This window comes from Lytechinus pictus, chromosome 12 (genome assembly GCF_037042905.1).
Source record: "Lytechinus pictus isolate F3 Inbred chromosome 12, Lp3.0, whole genome shotgun sequence".
Classification (NCBI taxonomy): domain Eukaryota; kingdom Metazoa; phylum Echinodermata; class Echinoidea; order Temnopleuroida; family Toxopneustidae; genus Lytechinus; species Lytechinus pictus.
This window is the reverse complement of record NC_087256.1, coordinates 22,458,217-22,470,228: the sequence shown is the minus strand read 5'-3', so window position 1 is coordinate 22,470,228 and position 12,012 is coordinate 22,458,217. Positions and strand designations below refer to the sequence as shown.

The 12,012-nt window shown below is 36.3% G+C and overlaps 1 protein-coding gene across 2 annotated transcripts; it reads left to right on the top strand.

The window, feature by feature from the left end:
* Positions 1–1,455: 1,455 nt before the first annotated feature.
* Positions 1,456–8,491, top strand: LOC129272558 (carbohydrate sulfotransferase 14-like). Of its 2 annotated transcripts, none has more exons than XM_064107796.1 (4): positions 1,456–1,932; positions 2,680–2,869; positions 3,844–4,031; positions 5,614–8,491. In XM_064107796.1, exons 2-4 carry the CDS (start codon positions 2,779–2,781, stop codon positions 6,517–6,519), a joined length of 1,185 nt encoding a protein of 394 aa, XP_063963866.1. In that variant the 5' UTR covers positions 1,456–1,932; positions 2,680–2,778; the 3' UTR covers positions 6,520–8,491. The 2 variants fall into 2 exon arrangements, with proteins under 2 accessions (XP_063963866.1, XP_063963865.1); XM_064107795.1 differs by having other exon boundaries at positions 1,470–1,932; positions 3,838–4,031; positions 5,614–7,793.
* Positions 8,492–12,012: the final 3,521 nt, after the last annotated feature.

The window sequence follows — 12,012 nt, the reverse complement described above, 5'->3', positions numbered from 1 at the left end:
ACAAGTACAGTTTCCAAACATGCTTACCTTGACTTTTGACTGGATCAAACAGCGTAACCTGCAACATGCATCGGGAGCAAGTGAATGGGACCGTGCAGCTTGGAGTTTTTCAATAGTTAGTAGAGCAACACAACGAAGACTGTCGAGTGGACAAAATCGATCTTTCCAGTTCACAATTCAATAAAAACCGGGCAAAATAACACAGTTCTGGTTCCCTTATAGTCTGAAGTTGTCGAAAACAGAATTCGGATATCACAATACATGAAGAAAACGGTAAATTCGAAGAAAAATAGAGAACAGGAAGGTTAATCAGCTATCAGTGTACTGCTGGCTAACCCTGGCTTGCACAGAGCTAGAGAGCGGCTGAGTGAGTCGATCATCATGTGACGTCATTATTCTCGACTGTATTTGATCGCGTTATTGTCTGTCTGGGGGCGGCTGGGGGGCTGAGAAGGGTCTCTAATCATTTCATTTCTTGCATTTCCACGACATCAATAAGACTTTTTAGTGACATATTTGTGTATAAAAAGACAAGACCTTTCCATTCATATATAATTTGTCTATAATCATCACTTTCGTGAATTTTCTTTGGATGTATACTTTAATAAAACCGTTAAAAAGCTATTGATATGCAGGCAGAAAGGAGCAAATTCACATGGCAATTCTTTTACTTTTAGAGGATGTTAGTATTTATAGAGAATTAGCAAGTGAAAAGATTAAATTTTAAAAAATGACATGCTGGTTCTTCCTGCATACATTTTGTACATAGTTTTTGTGGCTCAACTTACCCCCACAGATGGGGCAAGTTGCGTCATTTGACTTTTTTTTTCAAAGGTTACAATGACTTTCAGTGTGGGGGTAAAAAGTTATATATAGGTCAAAAATACTTCCCAAGAATCAAATTAAAAAGCAAGGTAGTTATTTGTACAATATTATTTGACATATCAATGCTAACATGCAAAATGTGAAAAGTGTCACAACTTACCCCCGCCTTCTCCTATACTAAACACAAACATTATCTTTTCTATTCTCCTGGAATCGTTTCGTTCTCCATCCATCTATCTCTTTCTTACAATATCTGAAAGGAAGAGTTTAATTCAGTAACAATAAGCTAAGAAAATTCCGAGAGAGGGGAAAAAATGGTGGTCATCATGTATATATACGACAATCAATTATACCATCCTGATCATGTTCATCATGTACTCTCTACCTATCATCATGATTCATCATAAATATTATGATTTTCAACCGTAAATTATTGGGGGATGATAATACAGGCCACCCCCTCTCGTTTTTCTAATCGTCTTCAATTTTTCTTTTTCCTTTTCTCCCTCAACTTTTTTACTGCGCGCGCGGGACCCTGCCTTTAAAAGAAAAAAAAGTCGACCCCCCCTCTCCTATGACAGTATTGCTGCGTCTGACGGATGGGGCATTATTCCTGATCGATGCAGAACGGGTCATGATAATGAAATGAGGCTAAGGTCATGTTCCCGGTCACAGCGCAAACTGGTATACGTCTTCCAGATGGGAAGGGCACTTTTCCGCCCACATTTATAGGTTTACCGACTCCATTGCACGGTTGGACTCACGTACATATCCAAAGTGCAGTTTGTTTTGAGTGGCTCTGTGAGATGATTCTTTGGAGTTTAAGTCTTCAACTATAACAGCGGTAGTATAAATATGTTTCGGAGCAGAAATAGTGTACTGCCATAACATCAGGAGGTGTGTTATGTTGTAAGCCAATGAAAAGATTCGAAAATGTGACTCGGATGCCGGGTGATCAGAGCCACGCTTGTGAATGAAAGTCCGTCGATGTATATAATCACATACATAAAGCGTATTTATACCATGGAGATATTACCTCCACGATAAAAAATCATGCAAGCATCGCTCACTGAATGGATATAACCGAGGCATTACGCTGGTCCATCGGTAAGTTTTGGGGTTTTTCGTTTATTTTGTCAAGTAATATTGGCAATATATGGATTTTGCTTATGTAGAGTAGGTATAAGATGATATTATGCGTATTCATATTCATGATACAGGTAAATTCAATTCAATATTTTCATTTCCAATGATGAGATAGGAAAGTTATTAGTGCCTAATGCATGTCGGGGATAATACCCAGTCACTATAAAATATTCGTGCCCGGTACGTAGCGCCAAGAGGTGCCCTATCTACATAGTTGTCATCAACTACCAGTGTATTGTGGTTTCCCTTATTTTCTTCCAAGTTCATTCTTGACAAATATAGTACAAGATAAGCTTTATTTATTGACCGTTTACTACGTACTGTATTGGACACACACGTCAAGGAGAGTCAAACGGCCCCAGATCGCAGTAGCAAGACTTTTATGAATAAAAATCAATATATCGACAACTGGCAAGGAGAAGCACCCCTGTTCTTTGTTGTAGGGACTATCATATTGGCATATATTATGCTCTGGGGTTTTTCGTGTGTAGGTCTATAACAAAACAGCTACTTTCTCAGACGTTCGGCGATGGGACAAAATTATATCATCTGTTATATAGCTGAAGTGATTATAACCGCGGAAATGATTGTCTTCATTCATCCAAGGACGCACCGTACGTGGCAACCCCAATCATTTTTATCTGCTTTAAAAAAATGGCGGGCATATTAGATCAACCTTAAAACTAATTTTCATCTTGTGTTTTCCAGGGCGAGGGGTTTTCTTATAACGAAGGTATATGGCTACAGCGACTGATCACCGGAAGTTTGAGTTGAACTTTAAAGGGATAGATTGAACTATAGAACGGCATGTCTGCCACCAAGAGGAAGTATGTTGCAGCACTGATTTTATTTGGAACCTGTGGATTTCTTGCCACTTGGTACAATAGCAGATTAGGAGGTAAGTAAGCATGTAGGCTTAATTAATAGTGCCACCTCGAGTCCTATATAATCATATCTGGCCAACATCATACAGCATTTTATTCTGAGCTGTTTACTCTTGTAATATAGGCCCATTTGAATGATATATAGCACACTAAAAATTCACCACACAATACATTCATAGTCATGCTAATCGTGTAACCAAGTAGCAGTACTTTCCTCTCTATATATGCTCGAAAACATTTTAGGTTTTCTGCATGAAAAGCCACTTAGCTCTGCTAAAACTGGCATTGTGCCCCCTTCTAATAAGTAGTGCAATTATTGGCGTCGGTTGATTTAGAACACATACTAGTGAATATAATAATCAATTATATATAATGACAGCAACAAAACGAATGAATTAATGTTCACCAACTGCAGCCCCCCCCCCCCGAGAAAAGTGTTAATAAACAAAGATTTAAAATAAAACATGCCACATAACGCCTTTGAGGAGCAAATGGAAAAGTTCAATGTATCATACATTGAAAAAAGGTTAAAGCACTGGATTGATTTCACACAAGTGTCAATTTGATTACCAATCTTGCATCACATTTCTGAACCTCTCTACCTCCCCAACTCTACTACCTCCCCGATTGATATTCATATGTAGCAACCTCAATAGCCAATTTCAAGAAATCTATCATGACCTATCTATTCTCACTGTTGTAGTTTTCATTGTTGTATTTGATGTAGTTTAATAATGTAGTGTAGTTTAATTCAACAGTATTATACCTTGTAATGATATGTCATGTAATGTATATTTAATATTAACATGGTAATGTAGAATGTGAATAATTGTAATTCAATCAATCTTCTGATAATGTAAAGCACTTAGAGTTCTTGATATTAAGCGCTCTATAAATGCATTATCATTAATATCATTGTCATCAATATTATTATTATTATTACCTCTTCTCTAATTTATTCCATTTTTTTTTTTTGCGGAAGTATCAGACGTTAGACTCGTCCAAGATGCCAGTCCAGACGTTTTCTCGACGGATGCAAGTGAGAATGGCTACCGGATTTCAGGACATAGATCTACCAGTATAATTAAGGAATTATCATCATCTTTAAAAGATTTCAAAGCAACGGATAGAAAAATGTTATCCAATCATCTCCGTACCGCAGAGGGGGTTCTTCAGGTTAGTACTAACATGTAGACCCTATACCTTTATGGTAGATGAATGGCAGAATCTCGGTCTATTACTGGTCTTATCTCTTTTGGACACCAAATCAAACAGTTATTTTGTTTACTGATTTATTTGATATATTTTAAAATAAGTAGTCAAGAGTAAAATAATGGTTTTCTTCTTGACCCTAAATTGGAGTGGTCCCTGTTTTGTCCAATATGGGGTAGATAAATATCATCCACGCCCCCCCCCCTTCCATAGGCTGCTTGAGGAGCTGAAAAGCTACATTTTGTTCGTTGGGGATTTTTTTCGGTGGCTGGCGAGAGAGGTAGTGATCAAGGTTTAAGTACTATGTTTTCAGCTTTATGTTTACTTTAGATGTCTCATTCGACCTAAATAGATAGCGGGATTGCGAATCGCGAAATGACTTATTTTATTTTCATTATTTGTATATTTTCCCCCTGATAATCTGGCTTTATTTATAACATGTATGATGGGGTATGGGGTGTCGTCTAATCATGAACATAAAGTGCGTGTCTCCAACAAATGTTGCGAGCATGCATGGAGCGCGAGTTAATTTTTTTTTATCATACTGACCTAAAAATAAGGAGGTGGGACAATTTAAGGACCGTTTGAAGAATCAATGAACAGGATACTGGATACGTATACCACTAACCAAAAGAACTAATTAGCTTCAACAAAATGTATCACATTGAACATGCAATGTGAGCGCAGAGCTCGAGCGGAATATTTTTTTGTGTATACTCTTTTCATTTCTTATTTGTTTCACTTCTCTCGTTCTTTTTCCTCTTCCTTTTGTCCTTATCATCATCAGCGTCGTCGTTATCTTTTGTTATCGCATTGTACATGTTTTTAAAACAAGCGTCCGTTATATTCTGTAACTTCGGCACGCGCGTTGCCCATGGCATAATGTACAAAATAGTACGATTAGTTCGAAAAATTTCAATTCTAATTAATTATGCTAATTTATGGGTAAATCCAAAGTTTGCTCTAATTAATTTAATAAGGCCCCTAAAATGCTATTTTTGCTCAGACTCTTTATAGGATTCTGATCAAGTATACTTTTATAAATTCAATATCAATTATTTTCTCATGTATTTTATTGCTTTTTAACAATTTCTTATTTCTTTGTTTTTATTGTTTTTCAATGGAAATCGTCTTGGAGTTTATTCTAACCATAAACAAGACAAAATTTATTTTCGTTAGTAAAAGGAAAAATATTGATACATGTATGAATTTTGGCTAAAAACACTCTTTGCATTGGATTTGTACACAAATTAACGTTTGTGAGCAATTTTTTGGTTTGCATGCATTTACGAAATGATGCGTAATTCGGAACCGTGTACCCGGGGGTCGCAATTTTGCGCGAGACTTGAAAAATAAAACGCGGTAAAACGTCAGCGAGTGATGCGGTCTAGAAAATTTTGCGCGGCGGATTTATTGCGAAAAATGTCGAGGGGGTCTGAATCTGCCCACCCCCATTCTTATAGGGTTAAATTAGTCTTAATATGAAGGAAACATAACGGCAGAATAAACGGATTTTGGTAACTATCAATCTTATCTTATCTTACAGACAGAGACATCGGTAGAAGAGGAATCCTACGATTTCGAGGAGGAACAACTCAAGAGACAGGAGCACCTTGAAAAAGCATGCAGCCGTCTTGGGATCAGTCGGACTCTACCACCGGTTTCATGGGAGACGACCGTGCATTTTCTCGCGAGTGACAAGTTCAAGTTCATCTTCTGTTTCGTACCAAAGATCTCCTGCACAACCTGGAAAGAAATCATGGCGAAGCTCTATCACCTAGACCGGAATCCTTTGCAAATGGTGCCCAAAGCGATCAAGGGTGTACAGGCCAAGAGGAAATGGAAGGTTCTGAAGTTGAGTGATATCGGGAATCCCGAGAAAGTTAAGAAACGATGGAAGACGTACAACAAAGTGATGTTCACGCGGGAACCTCTCGAAAGAACGCTTTCTGCTTATTTAGACAAGTTTGTTTATGGCAAGACCAGCTTTGAAAGGCAATTCGGTGGCGCTATCGTGAAGCAATACCGGGACAAGCATATTTCGAAAGTGAAGTTCCCTCTCAAAGAAAAAATCCGATTTGACGAATTCATCCGTTTCATTACGGATAAAGGTCCGAATGCTCCGATGACACAACAGACGGATCACTGGTTGCCGGTTAGCCGGATAACCTCCCCGTGTCGTTTCAAATATGATTTCCTCGGACACTACGAAACTCTGCAATATGATGCACCTTACGTCATAAAACATTTTAATCTGTCTAGGTACGTGACCTTTCCAGAAGTTCATAGTTCAAGGTCACATGAAAAGCTAATCAATGCATATAAGGATATACCGCAAGACCTTATATACCGTCTTGTTGACTATTATAGGACTGATTATGAATTATTTGGTTACTCGGCAAATGCAACCTTAGATATCATATTTAATGGAAGAAACAGAGAGAAAAGATAAAGCTTCACTTAAATCAAAGATGTTGGTTGGAACTTGCAATATGATTTTCTTTTTTAATGCAGCTGATGTGGTATTAGCAGTCGAGACGAGATGCGATAATAATATATTTGCCTTGCACGATTTGCCAATGAATATGAGAACTGATGCCTTATGAAATTGACTGAACTTGATTGAAATATTCAGATTCGAATTCGTATTTATTCGTTTTCAACAGTAAAAATGGTTCAGAATGATTTAAAATAATTACATCCGATAAGTACACGGTAAACAAAAACATAAAAATTATAATGCTTCTTTGTGATTATTCATTGATTTTCCTAAGTAAATTAAATATTTAACTATTTCCGTAAAACATTCAAATTAAGTCTTCCTAACTCATATTTAAGTTTATTTGAATTTACTTGATTTTCTGTTATGAGGTTCAATATACATTAAATGAAACTAAAGCAATTCTACACTGTCAAAAATTATTTGAAAGTACTCAATAAAATTGAGGCAAAAATTGCCTTAATCTTTTCAAGTATTTATAAGTTTTAAGTAAAATTTACTTATATTTTTTGTATCCATTTTACTCAAGTAAATTAAGTTACGACAACTTAATTCATTTAAGTAAGACAACTTAATTCAATTAAGTAAAAACAATCACTGAAAAATGGAGAAAAAAATGGGGAGTGTACTTTCGTGATTCGAAAAACTGCTCCCCCATCGCCCCACTTTCAATGGCATCATTTTCATCGTAGACATCTTTTATTCAAATATTATACGTTATGCATTGTAACTTACCTGTACATGATAGGTACTGACATTTATATTTATACGCGACCGGTTCTCATCCTAACAAATAAAACAATGAGAATAATGAAACATTTTCCGAAAACCTAGAAAGAAATCTGAAATTTTCTGATGAGTGACTATTTAATGTTGCTCTTTCTTTGATTCAACAAAAGAATAACATATTTTGCACACCCTTATCCAAAACAACTTCAAAGACAAATAGATATGAAAGTTCTTTCAGATTTTAAAATGTACTTGCTATTAATGAACATTCAGGTATTATTTAAATAAGGCGTTAATTGAAAAATATAAGTACATTCAACATTATTCACAAGTTATTATTATCTTTGCCTAATGAGTTAGATATACTTGATCGAATACGTGAATTTTCGTAAATGTATATTGAACCCAAATAAATCAAGTAAATTAAAAGACAAGTTAAATCTACTGAAAAAAATCGAGAAATAATTACAAATAATAAATTCTACTTATATACATTGCGTTTTAAGTACTTATTCTGAGAATTTTTTTACAGTGAACTTACTTCGATTAAATAAGTTTGAATTTAATTGAGCAAATTATATTTAAAGGACAAGTTCACCCCACCAAAAAGTTGATCTGAATAAAAAGAGAAAAATCCAACAAGCATAACACTGAAAATTTCATCAAAATCAGATGTAAAAAAAGAAAGTTATGACATTTTGAAGTTTCGCTTAATTTCACAAAACAGTTATATGCACATCCTGGTTGGTATACACATGAGGAAACTGATGACGTCATCCACTCACTATTTCTTTTGTATCTTATTACATGAAATATGAAATATTCTAATTTTCTCTTCATTGTCAAGTGAAAAAGAGATTAATTCCTCCTGAACATGTGGAATTAGCATTGTTTGATACTATATAGTTCAGCCACGTTGGTCCTTATTGTCAAATCTGTAAAAAAAATGAAATATTGTCTAATTCAAACAATAAAAAAGAAAAGAAACAGTGAGTGAGGGATATCATCGACTGTCTCATTTGCACTTCACTCAGTTGTGCGTATCACTGTTTTGTGAAAAAAGCGAGACTTTAAAATGTCATAACTTTCTTTTTTTACATCTGATTTTGATGAATTTTTCAGTGTTATGCTTGTTGGATTTTTCTCTTTTTATTCAGATCAACTTTTTGGTGGGGTGAATTTGTCCTTTAAATATAATTTGCTCAATTAAATTCAAACTTATTTAATCGAAGTAAGTTCATAATCAACTCACTAAAAAGAAGATTTTGCAAAAAGCAATAACAGAATCATTCTGTAAATTCATAAAACAGGAATTTTTCTGCAATTAAACAGAACAGGTCTGTTTAAAAAGGGGAAAAGGTGTTTTATTAAAGGAAATTTGTAAGGTTCCATACATAAAATACCAATTTCCTGTAAGATTACGCAATCTGGTAAGATTACAGGTGTTCTCGAGACTCTGCTGCAGGAACTTCTTTTATTTTAAGGATACATTTTCTAACAGTGTGCGTAGTTATAAACGGACTGTATATGGATGTTTTACAGAAAATCCATAGTAAAGCAAGGCATCAATCTAACATTTTAAAAAATGAAAATCCAATATCGATAAGGGGTTTTCAGTGTGTGTTTATCATCTTATCAGGATCTAGTACTTTTTTGAGTTCTCCACTATTCACGAAATATTGACAGTTCATTGTATTTTATGTTATGAAAGTGTCAACATTATGCACATAATGGGCTTACAATGTGTACCAAACCCACATCAGTAAAATTTGTTCTTATGGTGAACGATGATAGCGGTGACCATTACTATTATGTCATCATCATTATCATCATCATCATCATCAACATCATCATCATCTTATTTTTCCTCTTCCACCTCCTCCTCCTCATCATCATCATAATAATTGTCCTCCTCATCACCATCACCATACCCTCTTCTTCTTCATCATCATCATCATCATCATCACCATCCCCCTCCCCATCATCATCATCATCATCATCGTCATCATCACCATCCCCCTCCCCATCATCATCATCATCATCGTCATCACCATCCCCCTCCCCATCATCATCATCATCATCATCATCGTCATCATCACCATCCCCCTCCCCATCATCATCATCATCATCAACATCATCATCTTATTTTTCCTCTTCCACCTCCTCCTCCTCCTCATCATCATAATAATTGTCCTCATCACCATCACCATACCCTCTTCTTCTTCATCATCATCATCATCGTCATCATCACCATCCCCCTCCCCATCATCATCATCATCACCATCCCCCTCCCCATCATCATCATCATCAACATCATCATCATCTTATTTTTCCTCTTCCATCTCCTCCTCCTCCTCATCATCATGATAATTGTCGTCCTCATCACCATCACCATACCCTCCTCTTCTTCATCATCATCATCGTCATCATCACCGTCATCATCACCATCCCCCTCCCCATCATCAGCATCCTCCTCCTCATCGTCTTTCTCCTCCTCCGTCTTTTCTTTTTCTCCCTCTCCTCTTCACTCCTACCTCCTCATCCCCTCATCATCATCACTACCATGGTTGATTGATATTAGTCTCAATATATATCTTCGGTTCGATCTACCGTATAAAGTTGAATAATGTGTTTATTGATCTTAATGCCAAGGGTTCTTCATTGTTATGAATGGAAAATGGCCTGTGCTTGCTTATTCAAATAAAGAGAAATCGGTCATTCATTTCATCCCTGGACGTATATTTTTGGAATGTGCTCGTGAGCAATTCTTTATATTTAGTCTACCCCCATCTACGACTGCCTCGTGAACAACAATGACAAAATATAAGTTCTGTTCTCTCCCAAATATAATTATACCATAACACATTTTACCTTCTTGTCTAGGACACTAGGCCTTTGTCTTCCAACTGATGTTTAAGCATTTATTAGTATCGTCCGGCTCTTCGGGATAATCAATTCTTGTTTGTGGGACTTGGATATTTGTCAAATAGTATGTTTTCGAACCAAGAAAACATTATCACTTGAGAAGTCCTAATATCATCAGATTAGATGGACATATTACTTTAGAGAAAGGGGGGGGGGGGTAGTACTACAAGTCCTCACACACCATATAAGTATCACATTCATCCATCAATCACCATTGCGAATTGCTAACTTATGAAATATGAAAGGCAAACCTACAGATATGTGATTGCTCCTTTATTCTATTTATAGTCCGTGTGTAAATTTAATTATTTAGAACATTTGTATGAATCAGTGGCGTACAGAGGGGGGGGGGGGGGGGGGGGGGGCTCTTACTCAACTTTTAGCTCATTACACCACTGACTTATCAATACTGGCATTATATATTGACTATTTCATACCAGTGGCGTATTGAGCCAAAAATCACGTAGAATTTATAAAACGTTGCGAGCAAAAATTATGACATTTTTATCACAAAATCCAATTCTGTGATATATTTGGACAAAATTTTGAGAAAATATCATATTTCATCCATCTATCTTTCATTTTATTTCATTTTCTCTATTTCCTCGGTCGTGAAAAAAGTTGGATCAGATTTCCGTCCCTTATCATTATGAAACCTTGAATCACATCATAACTTCAGGGGGTCCATTTCATGAAACTTGTTATAATAATCAATATGCATAGCAATTAAAAGCGACTGAAATCCTTCAATTTGATTGGCTGGTAGTAAATTTGTTATAGAAATTGTACATTTGTCATTATAACCATGCAGTCTTGATGAAACTAGTCCCAGATCATATTCATCAGAGGGAATTGTTTGTGTGTGCATAAGCTACATTTTATTTATTTAATGTTCCGGGGAAGGGACCGGTGGGCTGTAGTTAGTTTGTGGTCTTGCAGGTCTAGTATAGGAACTTCATAAGGTGTACCACTTTCTTCTTTCCACTCTCTAACGGATGCCTTCAAGCCTGTTTCAAGTGTAGACATTTTGACAGGTAAATCTGTTTGGGTCTCGCCTTGCACCTCTATTTTTCCCCCTGGATGTTAGGAAATCTAATCACACGCTCAAATCTCGAAACCCTTGGATATCCATTTGGGACGCAAGTTGATCTTCGCCTGAAATAATCTTAATGGATCAGATGATCTGATCGTCTCTGAAGGGGAGCGGGGAGGGGGATGGGCTGTGATATAGCTCCGGTCAGAAATACCTTTATGAACACCGTACAAACGATTTTTATATGTAACAGATTGAATGAAATCATTTATATGGTGTTCGTAAAGGTATTTGTGACCGTAGCATAGTTGCTCGCCGTAGTTCGTCTACGATTATTCAAAATAAACACGTTACGACCGTTTATCATAAGAGAGAGAGAGCGAGCGAGAAAAAAGTTCCCACATTTCTTTTTTAGTTTCATCCATCATGTCCATGGGAAAGTCAGTTTTGCAGTTTATTTTAGAAGACAGAGAGTCGGCGGGGTGGGTTGGAGAAAGAGAGAACGGGAGAGACCACAGAATAAGAACATCTTGTCGCGTAACACAAAGTTTAGTGATTAATCGTTCGCTCGATATTCACAATTAATTGTACATTATAGTCAATGAATCAGTCGTTGAAAAATGTTCTCCGAAGGTTACTAAATTTTGTGTTACGAGCTCATTATCTAAATCATCTTATGTACGTTTGCTTCGCAAGGAAACGCCATTAATAATTGGCATTTTATATAGCGCTTTACCAATCTACAACTGCTCAAAGCG